This window comes from Molothrus ater, chromosome 21 (assembly GCF_012460135.2).
Source record: "Molothrus ater isolate BHLD 08-10-18 breed brown headed cowbird chromosome 21, BPBGC_Mater_1.1, whole genome shotgun sequence".
NCBI classification, from domain to species: domain Eukaryota; kingdom Metazoa; phylum Chordata; class Aves; order Passeriformes; family Icteridae; genus Molothrus; species Molothrus ater.
In genome coordinates this window covers 9,427,367-9,444,928 of record NC_050498.2, presented here as the reverse complement: position 1 = coordinate 9,444,928, position 17,562 = coordinate 9,427,367, and the positions used below count along the sequence as shown (strand labels likewise).

Genomic DNA, 17,562 nt, shown 5'->3' with positions numbered 1-17,562 from the left:
GCCCTCCCCATCCTGCAGAGCTCTGACTCACTGTAGCTTTCCACAAACAGTTCTGGTTCTGAACTGATTTTCAGAAATTTCATTTATTACAAACAGCTATTTACATTAGAGGGAAGTGACAGTGGGATGGATTTGTATAATGGCTGTTCCTAGTGGCACAAGTTTATATGATTAGAAATCAACATTGTGAATTATTAGTCTTTTAGCATCATGAAAAGTGACTTTACAAGTGCCTGCTGCTCTTTGGACTCCATCACACCCCCATTATACGTTTTGCTCTCTCTGAAGGGTGACAGCACAGTACTGGAGCTAATTAATTACCTTCTTTGAAGGTTAGAGCTTATTAATGACTGTTTACATATAGGTTCCATTGCCTCGTTTTTGCACTTCAGATGATGTTATAAAATCCCTCTGTTTTCAGAGACATGTCTGGGGTTTTGTAGTATCAAAAGAAGCTCATGGCTTGGAAAAATCTTAAACAAGGCCGAGCACAACTTTTGTTTCACTGTCTCCCTCCCAGCTCCTTTCCTTGCTGCAACAACAATTTCTTTTTCTCACACACACACACAGAGTGAGTTTTGGCACCGTAGGGTGAACTCGGTGCTGATTACAAGCTTCCCTTGTAACCACCAACCTTTTCATTTCTGATATGTGCAACAAAACAAACCTAATAATAGGAATGAAATGACAGCGTGGGACAGAGGGCTCAGTGGCACCGAGGAAAACAACAGTTAGGAGAAGCCACAGAGAGAGACATAGGGCAGGCCAGCTCATGTGAAAAGAAAACAGAAAAACAAACACAGTCCAGCACAATCACTGTGTGGCCAGGGAAGGAGAAAAATCACAGCTTTTTATGTTGTTGAGGGGAGCTGGAATTGCTCCTCTCCTGAGGTGATTTGCTGGATCTCTGTGTACTTTCACCATCAGCACAGTTAAAGAGGTGTGGAGGGAAATTCCTTCAATCCCAGCATCCTGAACATCTTTTTTATAGCACAGATAAGTTTGAAAAACTGAGTGGCTTAGTGTGATCAGCCGCAGTTTGGATCAGATGTGGCAAAATCCTGCAAACAGATCACTGCAGCTGATGGCCTTCCCTGCTGAGTAGTACTAGCAAGGGATCATAATCCAGAAATTCTGCTGTTAAGCTGAGTTTATCACACTGAAGTAGTGCTATTGCATCATGTGAGTAGATACTGAAGATAAAATGTGTTTATAATCATAGGAAAGAAAAGATTGTTAGCCTCTGTACAGAGATAAACTCCCAGTGAGAGTTAGGAAAAGGGATAATCCCCAGGGCACGGGCTGCTGCTGCTCTGTATTTGCACAGCACATTGCTCATGCTCCTGCCTGTTGGATGTTACTGTAATAGACAAGATTAATACTAATATAGTTTTAAATATTTGCATGATTTGGCTCTTGAGGAGTGTCTCAGCCTTAGTGTATTAATTTGTTATCCATGAGCGTGCCACAATAAATCTGCAATGTTTAATTTATTAGTGATTTCATTGAGTCTTGGCTTGCTCTCTAGCAGGTTTTCAGCTCTGATAACTGCAGGGCTGAACTTTCTTGCTGGCACATAGATGCTCCATATATCTGTTGCTCTCCATTTCATTGCCTGGCCATCAATTCACTCCTTCCTTATTTAACTCTTCATTTATGAACCTCTATTTATGCTGTTGTGTCCTATCAGCTGCAGGGGTTTGTAATTCTTTGCTTTGATTAGTGCAGGAGCAGCTTTTTGTGAAGTGGATGTCCTTTCCTTTTCCCTGCAGTGCTGCTTTTTGGTTCAGAAGTGGTTCCATTAAAGTTCTTGTTTTGCCAGGTTACCTTGGGTTACAGCCTTTTCTCTGGTTGGCTTCCAATTTTCTACTGAAGGGAAAGAACCTGGGTATGAAAGAGAAGGAGACCTGAGAGCTTTCAGCAGGGTCACTTTGGAGAATTGCCTTTCAGATCCTCTCCAGAAGGTCTTGGTGGCAGCACAGAATATTTTCTGTAATGGTTTTTCCTTTGCTGAGCCATGTCCTGGTGGGGCCAGGGGTTTGTCCTCAATGGGAGCTGCTGATCTTGGTGCAGCAAATAAATTTCCTCCTTAATCAAATAACTTGGGAGTTATTTGAGAGGGTCCCTGTTCACCAAAATCACCGAGGTCAAAGTTGTGATTATGTTGGTGGCTTTCTGAGTGTTCATGTTCTAAAAGCTCTGGCAGTTTCTGTCACTTGACCAAGCAGAAAATTTTGGGAAGCAGAAAAATGTGTCAAGATTCACATTTGGATTAATGAGGGGTGCAGATAAAAATGGATGTGTTTGGAAAAATGAAAGTATCATTCCTTAGAGGTGGTGTAGAATGCACTCAGTGCATGCAGACAGGAGAGTCCCTTCCATGGGATAAAGATTCTTTTCAGTTGAAGAAGCAGTGGCATGGACGTGGAATTTCTTTCAGAATAAACCCTATTATCCCTTTGTTCAAACTGAGTGTGAGGCTCAGCCTCACTGTGTTGACACCCAAGGCTGATCTTTTTGATGTCTCTTTCTGCTTTCTATAGGTTTTTCATTTGCAGTCAAATAGATCATATAAAATGTATTTATTATGAAAAACAGGAACAATGTGTTGTCACTAAAAGGATTCAAGGCCTTTGTTGGAACAAAGCATCCTAACAGGCATTGAATCGTGCATTTTAATTCTTTTCATCTAATTAAAGTTGTACTTACTTTTCAATTAAATGAGGTATGAGGGTATATATCTATTTTAATTAAATATATGTATTTCCTTATATTCAAATAGATGTGAACAGTCACATTTTGAAGTAGATAGGGTACACATGAGCATATAAATAATGTGTGTTTCTGCACACTGTGGATCGCTGGTTACAAAAGAAACTGGATCAAGTATTTTAATTTAATTTAGCAGCAGACTTCACTGGCAGGTTCCCATCAGTGACAAAGGGACTGGGACAGTGCAAACTTGAACCCATTTATTTCATTTAAAATGTATTTGCTCTGTCACATGTCTCACATCAAATTATAAACCAAGTCCTTCTCACCTCATAACTCCTTTGCTTGATTCCTTCTCCGTATCTTTTAATCCTGTACTGGTAAAGTGATTTAGCAAAGGCTGCATCTGTTTTCTCTTGTTACCTGATAACTTCTTAATGAGGACTAACAGCTTATGTGAGAGCAAGGTCATTAGCCCTAATGGATGGAGGGGACAGCTGATATGGCATGGGAAAGGTTAAAGATTACCCCAGAAGTTTTTGCAAATATACACAACAGTGCAGGGCAGTAAGTGCTGTCATGGTTGTGCCCTGATATTTCTGAGCTAATGGCCTTGGCCACATCTCTGCACACCTCTGCAGCCCCCACGCTGGTCACTGCCTTCTAGAGAGCTGTCAGTTTATGGTTGGTGCTTTGCCATCCCATTGCTCTCATTATAAATATTGAAGATATTTTCTAAAACAGGCCAGTTACAGTTTTTAGCCTCTTCCCCTGCCCAGGTATTTTGCCATGTAGCATTTACTGCTTTCTCCTCCCTGCTTTATAAACTGAGAACGAATCATTTTCTAGGATTTTAGCTATTGGCCAAAAAACTGCCTTGTCAGTTTTTGCCAGGAGAGCTGGAATGCATCCCTGTGATGGCACTGGGGCTATTTTAGGTTTATTCCTCAGCTGTCAATATCTGCTTTATGTTACCTCTCCCAGCCTCCTGAGTTCACCACTGTTAAAACCCGTTTTATTCTCCTCTGCCGTAGCCGGGTATAAAAAGAAATAACAAGAAACAAATGGCAGGATATTACTAAAGACTTTAAACCCCCAAAGCCATTGCTGTGCTAAAGGCCTGGCTCGATTTTAAGTGGAAGTATCTCCATTAGCAGTAATGGGGTGAGTCCATCAGCAGAGGCATCTCAGAGGTTAATCAGCCTTCCTGGCTGGCCATGGCCATCGATACCGTGTGGCGCCTGCTGCTGTTGGCCCTTCAGAGGCTTTCCTGACAGCACACTAACAGACTTTGTGTAAGTCATTTCCCATGAATTATTAAAACAAACGTTTGGCTGCTAATTGATGAACACTAATGTGTTTTCTAATCACTGCAGTTTGAGATTTTAGCACTAAACAAAGCAGTTGCAATTGATTTGTGGCTGCTTCTTGGTTTCAGCCTGGGATCTGGACATTTTTTTCCTTTTCAATTTAGCAGGCAGCTTAGCTTGTCTTTTTAGTTAAGAATTGGCTTGTTACAGTGTCATTCCATTCTGATCTCTTTCGCTATTTTTTATTTATATTGCATAATAAATCTGCTCAATTCTTTACAGGCAAATAAGGCACAGTCCTTGGTTCAAGGAGAAAATATTTAAAGTTGTAGTTGGGCTTGTTTATCTTTCAGTCTGCATCTCTCCTACTGTGTCTACTCTCCCTCTTTCTCCAAATAAAATAAAGCAAAATAAAAATAATCTTCAGCATCTTTAGCTGCTAAAAACTGGTGCAGTGAATGTGTTTTCAAACCCCTGTCTGGGAAACATGCAGAGCCTGGAAAGTCCCATCCCTTGTGCTGGGACGTGCCTGGGAGTTCCAGGACCTCGAGGGTGGCATTTTTAATTTTCCTGGATTTGAGTCTCATATTTAGTTTTAATGTTTAATTATTGAGGAAAAAAATGAGTGTGTCAAATGTAGCAAAAGACAAATTCTTGGTCTCTTGCACTGTGCAGAAGACAAAGCTCTATGAGCTTTAGGGGCTGTTTGTATTTTGTGTGAGCAGTGCCCTCCTCACACTCATCGTGGCCTCGTCTTTGATCCTTCTGACCATGCATGCTATGGGAGTAACTAAAATCAAAGTTAAAAAAACCCCTAGCACTGGAGTTTGTACTTAAAGTACAAACACATTTATTATTTGAACATTAAAATACTTCTTTCAATAATGCTCTGGCATAATTGACTTCCAAGAGAAAGGTGAATTCTTCCATTTGCCAGGACTCCAGATTTTTCCAGGCTGTTTTGTTGCAGCCTTTTGCAGCTGATACCCCACTCCTAAAATAATCCACTTCCAGAAGGAATCTGAGCTGCAGCCACAGCACAGCCCTCAACACCATTTGAAGGAGTTTTTTTTTCCTTTTTTTTTTTTGCAGACAATAAAGACTGGGCTGACCATGGTGGGGAAGGTGGTGACCCAGCTGACGGGGACGCTGCCGTCGGGCGCCACCGAGGAGGAAATCCTGGCTCACAGCAACCTGCGCAGGAGTCCCCTGGTGCCTGGCATTGTCACCATCATCGACACCGAGACGGTGGCAGAGGGACAGGTACCGGTGTGCCCGCAGCCAGAGCCTGCATGGCCACCCCAGTGCCAGGGAAATCCTTTGGGTGCTGATGGGAGTGAGAATAAACCAGAGTTTGGCCGGGGCGGGAGTTTTACAGACGGCACAGAGCTAGGATAAAATCCTGTTGGGGACTGAAATGCAGCCAAAATATATATTGTCCTTGCAGCTTATTTATGTGACAAGAGCTTTGACAAGATCAAGTGTGAAGTGTCACATTTTGTCTCCCCAACACTTGTTCCTAATTGACATTGATTGATGCTGATCAGTGGAGATGGAGTCTAATGATATTTATTAATACAGAACGGGGCTGGAATGTGGGCTTCTTTGGGAATGGGGGAATTGTTGAATTCCAGGCTAAATAATGATGGGAGAAGTTGGGTGTGAAGTGTAGAAGTTATAATTTTCTGTAAATCCCAAATGCAGTGGAGCACAATGCTGTTTGTGAGGCATTTGCACTGTTTTATAATAACAGAGTAAATTTACTGTATATACCAATACACAGTGCAGTGCATCAGGAAGAATCATTTGTTACAAACTCCACACCACTATCAGACAATTTTTAACTTGCTGGATTTTCCTGTCTTTATGGCAGGGAAGATATCCACGTCGTTTTTTGTTTGTTTCTACCACTCATTTAATTTTCAAGTGGCTGGTCCTGGATTCAGTGTTTATGCAGAACTCCCACACAGTTCATTATTCTGTAACTAGTCCTGTGAGATTTTTTTTTCTCATGGTCACATTTATTGAATTTAAAGCAAAAAAAAACCTTCAGTTTTTTCCTTGTTTTCCCCTATCTTTATGAAGCCCATTGCAGGTAAGTTAGTGAGGTATTAAGGACACATCAGAAGTCAAATCTTTAGCCAAGTTATTTTACTTTTTTTTTCTTGACAGGAAAATAAAATCTTTTACTTGAAAAAAACCAAACAAAACAAAGAAAAGCTTTGTTATGGTCGTTCCTGAGAATTAATTTTGGAAGTATTTAGCCAAGGAATGTTGCATTGAAAGGGAATTGTTCATAAAACACTATAGACATTTTCTTCCAAAATTGAAATAAAGAAGATAATGGGAAAAAAAAAATTTAGGATCTTATAGTCAGGTTTTAAAATAATTCTGGGATTTGTTTTTGTTTCCAGGAAAAAAAATAATTTCTTGGCTCTTCATATGCTATAAGGAAAGAAAAAAAAAGACAAATTTGACTTCATAAATTTCTGATGAAGCTGTTTAATGTGGCCATTATTTCTGCTGGTCGCTGTCTGTGCTTTGATTCTTCTGCATAGGCCTAGGGGGAAAAAAAATGATAGATCTTAGGTTTTTAAGGCTTGTTATATATGATTTAGAGGTTTTATGAACCTGTCCTCTGACCCTAACAATAGTAGGGAGCTATCAAAGCCTAAAGGGCACTCCAGGAGAGGAGCTGTAAAAATGATAACGTTTGTCTTGTCCAAAGCCTGCTGCTCTAACATAAATAAGCCATCAGCTCTAGGAAAATAAGTTTTGTCTTGAACCTCTAGGAAGTTGGGTATCCTAATTGTGTATATTGCATTTATATTTTGTGATCTGAAGTTTTTAAATGCTGTTAAATTATATAATTTATTTCCAGTGCTGCAATTTGCTTTCAGAATTATATTTATTTCCAGGAAAAAAGAAAATAACTTTTCTTCTGCCTTGTTAGATTTTCATGGTGCAGGAGATTTTTTAAACAATTATTTCTTACTGAAATGTCCCTCTGGCAAAAAGAAAGCTGATTCAAAAGAAAGAAATGCACTTTGTGCATGGTTATTCCACACTGCCAGTCCAGAACCTTCTCCTGTGAGGGGTGTCCTGGGTGCTCCTGGTGCTCTGAGCCTTCTCCTGTGCCTCCAGCTCTGGCTGCAGTGGCTGTGGCACTTTTTGTGGGCTTTTGTGCAGCTGGGAGCTGGCAGATGCTGCTTTTGGCAGGGATCTTGGCGTGTCCCAGGAGCCTGCAGGGAGAATCCTGCAGGAATCCAGTGAGGATGGCCCTGCTGGTGCAGGCTGGGCTTGGGGCAGCATTCAGGGAGGTGTTTCAGCACAGGGGACAATGTCACTGAGCTCAGGGTGGCTGCCCTGGGCTGCAGCACGTGAGCTCCTCACACCCACAATTTCAGATTTTGTTTTACTCTCCTGTGAAAGATCTGGGAGTGGTGACCTGAGCTCCATCCCCACTTTGGCTGAGATGGAGGGCTGCTGGGGCAGGCTGGTGATGCCAAGCCCTGTAAAACCCTCTGCTTTAGGGTCACTGCCTGTTTTCAGGGATTTTCTGGAGTTGTTGCTTTAGAGAATCACAGATTCACAGAATCAGCACGTTTAGAAAAGACCTGCAGGATCATCAAGTCCAGCCTTTGACTGAATCCTGCCATTCCCATGAAACCAAATTGCCAAATTTGCTCATTTTTTGAATTCTCCCAGGGATGGGGACTCCACTTTCCTGTGGGGGAGCTCCTGTTCAGTGCTGGACCATTCTCAGTGAAAGGATTTTTTCCTTGTTTTATCCCCCCAGTTTTCAGGTTCATGAAGAGTTCTGAGTGGAATCAACAAACCTTCCCTGCTGGTTTGAGGTGCCTGCTCTGGGATGCCCATGGCTGTGCCCATCAGGCTCTTCCTCCTCTCACTGAGAAACCCTGAATTTAAAAATCCAACCAAATATTTTCTGGGCTAAATGAGCCCTGGGAAAGCCCTGAATCCCATTCAGCAGGGGCTGGTGTGTGCTCACACGGGTTCCAGCCTTGTCACAGCTGAGGGCAGTTTCAGAAGCAGGGAGGAATTCTCTTCCTATCATCAGTGCCCTCCTAATGTGAAATAAATACCTCACCTCCTTCAGGTCAGTAAAGATTTCTATCACCTGCACAACCTGACTAAGAATTTGGGTGTTGCAGTGAAAGATCCATTTTCCAAGTAATAAAATATGCCTGTAAGATAAGATACAGAAAAAAAATAAAGATCTGTTTTAAAAAGTGAAAGAAAATGGAAGAGAGCAATAAATCTAAGGCAGGCAAATACATCATTTTGGAGGAGAAATAAGAACTTTTTTTTGAGTGGGGAAGCTTTTTTTTTTTTTTTTACATAATTGTGTCTAAAGTCTTGCAATTTAGTGATCCCATTACTTTTTCAGTTATTTCAAGCACAGCACAGCAGGTTCTAAAGATGGACTGAGCTGCTCTGTGCATATGTACAAATATAACAATTTCTGTGCCAGGAGGATGATGAAGGGACATGTTTTGGACACAAACCAGGAGGACTAACTATAATTTTCACTAATTTTTAATAATTTCTCCCATTTCAAAGTCATGAAATATGAGGGATGTGAGAGGGAGCTCGATGTGTCTCATTCACTGCCCTGTGCTGCCATGGCAGAGGCTGAAATGCAAACTCACCACAGAGAAATCCACAATTTAAGAGCAAAGAACTCTCCTAATGTAATCTTGCAGGATTAAATCTGCAGGGAAAGTATTTTTAATAAACCTTATGAATGTAGATACTGTAGTAAACTCTCATCCCCAGCAGTTGTTTATGTGATAGCTCCTACTTTCAGAATTGGTGCTACTTTAAGAAAATTTGAATTATGAGGTAATTAAATAAATGCAGAGGAATGCAGAATTATTGACATTGGCTGTCAGGAGATATTTGTAAAAGGAATAAAAATAATTATCGAGATGCCCAAGTAACTTTGTGGTAAACCAAAATATGTTAACAAGGTTGTGTGCTTGTTTAAACTTCCTTCTAATGAAGTGTTAGCAAACTTTTCAGTTAGATGGAAGGACTATTTATTTGAATCCCTTAATTAGTTGAAATGGATAAACCTAAAGCTGTACAGATGTCTTCTTTTTCAGTAATTGGAACTAAACGTGTAAGGCTTTATTGGCTTGGGTTTGAAAGAAAAATTATTTTCTTTCGACCTTTGTTTCTGTATTCTTAATTAATTCATCCACTGGGCCACCCACGTGCAGGTTGCAATAATGACCTTGCTCAAAAGTCACCAGTTTTGGGGCAGAATGTAAATCTGTTCAACATCCAGCACTTGGCTGACAGAGGAAGATGTGGCCGGTTCAAAACCCAAAACTGGGCTCGTGCTTGAGGGAATCTCATCCACAACTCAGCAATATTGGAGGCAATATTTGCAAAACAGCTCAGCAAAATAAGATAAGATGTTGATCTGTTTATGTTTGAAAATGTGATCAGGGCTTTTCTTTTTTTCCTGTTCCCTGTTAACTTTTTATTGCATTAAAGGGGAATTTTCAAGAAAAAAGCAGCCACAGTTTCCAAAGTTCATTTTCATTTGGTGAGGAGCTGATGGCAATTGAACCAAATCAAGATGCTTATCAGGAGCAGGAATTGTTGTGAAATTTTGGTCTGAAGCAAAAAGAAGCTCAGAGAGTGAAGCATATTCAATAATAAAACTTTAAGTAGAGCCATAATTCCACTGGTCATTAACACCAGGGCTTTTATTTTAGGAGCAGCTTTGGCAAAGGCTGATGTGATGTCCTGATGCTCAGAGATTTGGCCTCAATTTTCTTCACTTTTTATATCTCCATGTATTACAGAAGAATTCTTTTTATATATAAATATAAAAAGAGCAACAGGATTCCCTCAGAGCATAATACTGTCTGCCTCACTTTTATTAAAGGAGATCTGGTTTTTGTCAAGAAGACATTTTTGTCTCAGATAAATGGTTCAGGCTGAGCATGAGGCTGGTTTGAGTTTATGCTGGATTCTATTAAAAGGAGTGCAGTAGTTAATGCCACAGATCTATCACTTTTAGCCCCTTTCCACTGAAGTTTGACCTTGGCTGTAACTTGGGGGAGGCTCTTTGTGAATCAAACTCCAGCTCTTTAAAGCATTGGGGATCTCAAGTGTAACAGCAAATATTTGTTATACAATATTCATATTTCTAATTATTGCCAAACCTATTGGTTTTTATGATGATGGGATTACTCTTTTCTTAATTGTATTAAGAGTAGGAGCTGCTTGATTAGATTTGGGTCCATTTTTATTTGTGTTACTTTCATGTTTTATTTAAAAACATGTCTCCACTGGGATAAGTGGTGTAATTTGCCTTTAAAGATTAAAATAATTAAAGTCATAATTACGAGTGGCTTCTGCTCAGCAGAACAGAAAATACCACAGAGGAAGGAAAATATGGCACAGGAGGAAAAGGCTCTGGCTGCAGTTCTGCCCTGCCCTGGCAGCAAACACTGCTGGGGTAGTAAATGCACCACTGCCCTCCGTGCTTTGTCTCCTCTTTTAGGGTGAGATAAAGATGATTTGATGAATCTTTGATAAATTTATTTGATAAATCTTCGATAAATACAGAGTTCTGCTGTAACAGAGCTGCTTTAGGAGCTGGTTTGGCTCAGCACACCCAGCCACGGGCTCTTTGGCTGGGCAGGTTTGGGGAAAATCCTGTTGCACTCTTGATAAAATATTTTTGGGCATCAGGAGCAGCTGAGAGCTCGTTCAGGAGGAGCCTTGGTAGAGAATTCTCAGTGTTGGTCTCTTGCTGGGAGCTCTGCAAGGAGGATCCTGCTGGAGCTCTGTGGTCACCAGAGCCATGCTGGGAATTCTGGACCTTTCTCAGTGAGAGGCTCTGGAAGGTTTTTTAGCAGAGTGGTGAGAGGCCACTACCTTGGAGAGGGGAGCCTGTTTGGGAGGAAAAAAATTCCAGCCTTGGGATTCCTGTGGGCTCTGCAGGCTCTGGGAGGGAGAAAGAGCAGCTTCCCTTGAGCTCTCTGACAGCCCTGTGGGTGTTATTAGGGAAATTGTCCCTCTGCTTGGATTTCCAGGAAAAATTCCCAACTCTGCTGTTTGCAGGGGCACTGAAGCCTCCCCTGGCTGGAGGAGCTGGTTTGATGTTCCTAAAGCACCGGGTGTTGTATCAGCATCGTTTTGATTTCCTGAAGTTCTGTAAAAAGAGAAATCATGCTGGGATTTAAAGCTGTGCAAGCTCTGAACTGGGGTGGGAACCAGGCTTTGCTTTGGTGGCATCTTTGTGAGGGACATTTGGTTGATGTTGCAGTTAAGTCAAATTTTTTCCTCCTTTCTTTGTAGTGTTGGAATTAGAAAAAGTGATATTTGTTATCCCCAAGTGCAGTGCAGAAAAGCAGGGGGAGGACCTGACAAGTCCTGAAGATTTCAGTAGATTGGTGATTTAAAAAAGCACTTTTCTCTGTTCCTAAAGGATTTATTTTTTCCTGCTGATTTTAAGAAGAGGAAGAATATTTTTTCATCTTTCCATGCACAAGCAAGTGTTGTTTCCTTGTGTGTTCCCAAAGCCAGTTCTGTCCTTTCTGACACAGGCAGTGACACCCATCAGGTGCTGAGAAAGGAGCCCTGAGTGTTGCATTCAATTTTTGAGTGGTGAAGGTTCTTTTATGGTTGGTATTTTTGGCTTTTATTTTGCAGTACTTGGTTAGTACAGGGGATGAACATACCTGAATTGGAATCTGCAAAGGCCAGTTTGCTGTACCAGAAAATCAGCTTTTACAGTGAAAGGGGGAGATAAACGGGGATTTCCGTGGGTCAGTAAATGGGATTTTCCCTCTGCAGTGTTTGTCCCCTGACCTGGGCTGTGTTCTGTCCCCAGGTGCTGGTGAGCGAGGACTCGGACAGCGATGGCATCGTGGCCCATTTCCCTGCCCATGAGAAGCCCATTTGCTGCATGGCCTTCAACCCCAGTGGTAAGAGATGCCTCTGGTTTTGGGATGGATGTAAACAAGGCAGGAAATGCCATGGGAATGTGTCCCCTGGCTGGTCCCACTGGGACACTGCAGGTGACCCGCTCTGTGGAATGTTGGATGTGTAATTTGTCTTTTCTGGAATTCAAATTTGTCTTTCTGGAAATTTCAAGCTGTAGCAACTCTTTTACTGTGGTGAGAGAGAGGAGATTCAGTCCCTCCTGCACTGCTGAGGAATTCCTGCCATCACATGGTTGTGATCCTCAGGTATCCAGAGGATCAGCACACGGGTTAAATTGTAGTCCTCCATGAGTACAGAAATAAAATGGTTTCACTGGTTTTTAAAGTAACTTATTATTTGTTTGCTAATGAAGAGTTTGTGATCTTACCCTCTCTCCTGAGTGAAATCAACTAAAATCTGAAAATACTTGTAAGAAACTCCTCTAAGGTACCTGTTTGTCTCCTTCCTCTTTATGAATGAACAGCCACTGTGGGCAGCAGGTGCAGCTACAAACCTTGTGTACTAATTGATCTTATTAATCTGACAATTAACATTTCATTATCTGCAGATAAATAATGTTCTGACTGCAGCAGCACTCAGGGAAATGGTCAGGGAATCAACAGCTTCCAGTGCCTAAATTAACAATTTCTAAGATGAAGCAAATGCCATGAAGATCAGGAGGGTGAAGTCACATTTCAGAGAATAAAACTAAATGTCTGTCATTTATGTTTTCACTTTTGCTGACCAGTTGGTGTCATTCTGACACCCCATCTGTTGTGTCAGAACTCTTTAACAGTGCAGTGCAGTTCACTGGGATTTTGTGACAGAAAAGCTGCATTCTCATCTGCCTGGGTTTTCTTGGAAGGGGATTTTTCATGGAGCTCTGTGCAGTGAACTGAGAATCCTCAGTTCCAGAACAGTCATTTTGCTTTGTGCTCTGGAAGAAGGATGATACCTAAAGTGGAGCAATGCTAATTAAATGAAATAAATAAATGAAATAAATACAGCTGCTTAAATTAGAATGGTGAATAGATATTAATTAAATGCCTCCTTAAGAGAGTTTCTAGGATTGTGTAATTTAAAGGGCAGCAGAATGTTTATGCAAAACCAAATTAGCTTGTTATTTTTCAAAAGGAAGGATATTTTTTTCTTCTTTTATGATCAGATTCTTTGGTTTGCTCAGGTTCTGGGATGGCAATAACTTAGAGAGTGACACTTAGATCAAATGGTGTTTAATGGCACAACACTTCTTTAAGTGGTGTTATTTTTGGCTGTGTGAGATCTGCAGGAGGGATGGGGACAAACCAGCAGAGAACTCTTCCTCCAGTGAGAGCAGCACTTAGCCCAGGATTGTGAGCTCTTTATTTAACATCAAGGCAGGGTTTTGTTTGAAGCCAGGGCTGTAACATCATCCCAGCTCATTCTCCAGTGGTCATTGGCAATCAGGCTGAGCCCATTACAGAGAACAAAACAAGAGGTGCCTTTTGATTCTGTCCTTGGCTGCCTGCTCTGAAACCCCACTTTTACTCCTAATTCCAGGCAGTGACCAGCACACAGTGCCTGCAGAGCTGTGCTGGCCAGGCAAACAGGGAGCACTGCTCTGATTCACTGAGAATTTTACTTTCTGGTGCTGATAAACCCCTTAATGCCACCGTGTCTCAGCACAGGAGCTGCACAGGTGCTCAGGCCTGAGTTTTGGGAGGATCCCTTTGTAGGTTTTTATTGTGCTCAAAACGAGCAGAATCCTCCCTTCATTTGGACAGATCAGAGGTATAAAGGCCTTTATGAACTGTGATAATGAAAACCAACTTGTGTGTAAATGATCCACATCTCTCCATACTACAGGAATTGGTTTTTGTGCTTTTGAGAGTAGTTTTAAAGTCTACTGGGCTGCAGCTCTATTTCAGTCAATTGTCTTTCCTTCACCACATTTAAAAGCAAAGTATAGATGTTTTATTTGTGCTAAAGCTGGGTTGCTAAATACATTGTTGGCTACACTTGGGCAAGTTCTCCACAGCCAGTGGCCAATCTGTTCTTTTAGCCCATGAAGTTTCTTCCTGCTGCCCCTGCAGAGGGGAGGAAGGGCCAGATCCCCTGGGCTCCCCAGGGAAGGTGTTTTGGCCACAAGGCCTCAAGGATGCTATGTGGGGATAAGTGGAACATGAAAACTTGTAGAGATGTTATTTTCACAATTTATAGATGAAATAAAGCGTAGAGAAATCAGCCCTAAATTTTAGATACGATCAATAATTCTGGAGCCTGGGTGTTCAAGTGTTGAGTTTGGGGTTGGAGGATGCCAGGACATTTCCTGCTCTTCCTTTGGAGTTCCACTTTCCCTGGGAGCCTCAAGTGATGCAGACCAATAATGACTGATTTGGAAGCTGGGCTGAGCTTCTGAGCCCACCAGAGCAGGGGATTGTGCTGGGATCCCAGCTCCTGTGGGAATTCCTGCTGTGGTCAGTGCAGAGCCTGAGCTGGACTTGGCCTCGTGGGCTCCAGGTGGGATTTCCAGAAGCATCCATACAAACATCTCCATGCCCTGCATCTGCTTTGGGAGGCAAGTGAAGTGTAGAAGTTTTCATGTCTGTTCAAAGGTTGTTTCAATCATTCACTCCTGGTTTTGGAAGGTTTGGGCCTCGTTTCCCTGTCAGGCTGCACTGCCAAGAACTGTATGTACAACAAACCCTGTGGGCAGCCTGCAAAGATGAGAATTATCCCCTTGGATTTTTTAGGGCTTCTGCTTCAACTTCCAATTTGTTAAGGCAAGTGAGTAGCCCTAGACCTCTGAAAAGGACATTTTGTGACCTAAGCTTCCTGGTGGTCTTCTCCTGGGACAGCTTTTCCCAGTAAAAGCTTTTTTCTACACTCAAAGGTACCATAGGGGGATTTTCCAGCTGCAGGACTCGATCCTGGCTTCTCACCCTTCTAGAGGGAGCAAAAGACACAATATTTTTCAATAAAAGCCCTTAAAACAAACTGAAAATACAATGATTAAAACACTTCTGTAGCTATAGCTTAATCCACGCCCAATTTGGGAGTAGGACCAGATTTTAAATCAATGGGACGGAGCAGGTACATCCCAATTTTAGTGTCAAAGAGGAAAGTTTTCAAATAAGATTCTCAATTAGTAAACAGCTGAAAAATGGTGCTGGTTTATAAATATCTGGGGTTTTTTTAAGTGTGGTAAATAAATGATCCACTTTCCAGAAGTGTTGCTCCTGCCAGCTTGGCAGCTGAGAGCTGTGAAGTGCAAGACATTGAAAATTTAAAATAATTACGCTTCCTTGGCTACAAAAGAGATTTTCCACCCATTAATAACAAGAAAATTAATGTTGGGCCAGCAGTAAAATAGATTAAACTGTGTCCCCCTTGAGATGCCTGACTGCACCTTTAACAGACCTGAAATTGCTCTGATTATTTTAATGTTCTGTATTGAAATGTGACAGTGGCCTTGAGTTAATAGTTAAAGAGGGTGAAATTGGAACATCTCTGCACAAGTTTTTTCCCATTGATCAGAGAAAGTGGGCAGGAAAACACTTCTGGAGAGTCAATCAAGCTGTAATTATTTAATGACAGAATAATTCTTCAGTTTTTCTGTTCATTTTCTTCTGGTTTTCAACTTGAATTATTGCCTTGGAAGACAAATATGTTAAAATTAAGGCAGTTTGGTGAGTTGCAGTTACAAATGTTGTGTCCCTCTGTCCCGTGTCACCAAAAGGAGGAATCTTTCCTGATTGATGGCTTGATCAAGAATTGCATTTTGGGTTGGTTGTGAAGGAAGAGCTGTAGCCATGGATTATTTTAGGAGTTAAAGGAGTCATAGGGAGTTATTTATTCACAAAATAATATTTTATTTTGCTTGTCTTTTTTTTGACTTCTTGGGATTTTTTAAATATTTACATTAAATCTTTACGCGCTTGCGTTTATTTTGCGGTGAATTTTGCTAAAATCAGAATTTCATCATTTAGTTGAGGTTTTTTTGAGACCCAGTTTTGTAACTGCAGCACAGGGTCCACTTGGGAGTACCCAGGGGTTGAGCAGCTCTGATGTTTGGCTGTATTTTCACTTGCCTGGGACAGGGGTTGAGTGGGTATAAATAACGCTGCTCTTCTGGCTCCAGATGCCTCAGAAACCATGGGCGGTAAACTTTGTCACATGAATGCAATTGCTCAGCCCAGGGAGCTCAGTGGAACAGGAATCCTGTCCCAGGAGCCTGTGGAAGGTGGCAATGCCGGGAGAAATCCATGTGGACAGAAGCAGGAGTGGCTCTAGGTCACTGTGGCTCCCTGAGCGCTCTGAGCCTGTGATTTGGGAGCCTCCAAAGCTCAGTGCCAGCCTTGTGTGGGATCCCAGTTCAGAGTTCCAAACTGAAGTGTGAGAGTTCATGTTTCTAATCACTTTTTGGACAGGCAGTGAGTTGGTGCCGTGGCTGGACTGGTCTCTCTGTGGCTGGGCATGGAAATCTGAGGGTTGCATTCCTAAATCTTCCCATGGATCCACGTTTCCTCCCCACAGATGTGTGCCTGATTCCCAGCACTTGTGCCTTGGTGTTTTGAACAGAAATCCAAGACAGCTTGAAGGTGTTGAATCCTCCAGCGAGTGCTGGCAGAGTGACACAGTTTGGGGAGGTGGAAAACCCTCTGAAAACTGAAGGGAAGCTCCTGGTGAAGCTCCAGGCCTGGGGACCTCATTTATATGCACGCAATCAGCAGCTCTGTAATGAGGGAGGTGTTACAGAGAGGATGTGGCGGGGCTGCCCAGCTTTCCCAGCGCTCTCTGATTCGCCCTGGGGCTGCCAGGAGCTCAGCACTCGGTGTCCCATCAGCAGCTCCAGTGCCAGCCTCGGGCCGAGGCTCACCAGGCGAGGGGAGGAAGCTCGCAGATAAACACGGCGCAGCCTCGGCTCCCATCGCTCCCCTTCCGCTTCCAGGCCCTATAATTAGCAGCCTTTCTTTTCCTTGTATTCCCAGTTGACGCAAATGCTTTTTGTGGCTTGGCACCTCATTTAGGGCGTGGGCTTAGTTTATGGCCAGGCCAGAGTCTGGTTTAGTCTTCTGATACTGCATAAATAGCTCTTAAGCCACAGTCTACATCTGTACTAGTTTTTCCTTTTATGCATATATTCCTCGTGTTTTTATTTCTGTCCTGAAAGAAGCTGATTGTTTCCCCAAACAGAATGCAGGAAAAGTAGGAAGCTGTAAATTAGGGCAGGTAAAACAAAGCTTTGCTAATTTTTTTTTCCCCATCTAGGATATCTGTTCCTTTGAAACTGGATTTTAATCATCTCTGTGGATTTAAAATAACCACACAGTAAAACAGTCATTAATTTAATCTGGCTGCACCCTCGTACTGTGGATAAGCAAAATCAGAATTTTTGCAATGAGATATATACTAAATGAAGTCTGGTTTACACATAAATTTCCACTGGGTCCAGTGTATGCAAGACTTCCAATGGATTTCAGCTGTTATCTGTTAAACAGGGATTAATGCCAGTTGGAAAAATAAGCCGGAAATCCTCAAGAATTATTCACTTTTCATCTCTGATTATTCACCCATAAAGTCCCTCATA

General features: G+C 42.0%; 1 protein-coding gene across 10 annotated transcripts in view; it reads left to right on the top strand.

Moving 5' to 3' along the window:
* BCAS3 (BCAS3 microtubule associated cell migration factor) overlaps positions 1-17,562 on the top strand; it is a 301,144-nt gene that overhangs the window by 49,876 nt on the left and 233,706 nt on the right. For all 10 annotated transcript variants that reach the window (XM_036395055.2, XM_036395056.2, XM_036395054.2 and 7 more), the window contains exons 12-13: positions 5,115-5,285; positions 11,902-11,995. In XM_036395055.2, coding sequence (XP_036250948.1) covers positions 5,115-5,285; positions 11,902-11,995 — 265 coding nt within the window. The remainder of the gene's footprint in view (positions 1-5,114; positions 5,286-11,901; positions 11,996-17,562) is intronic.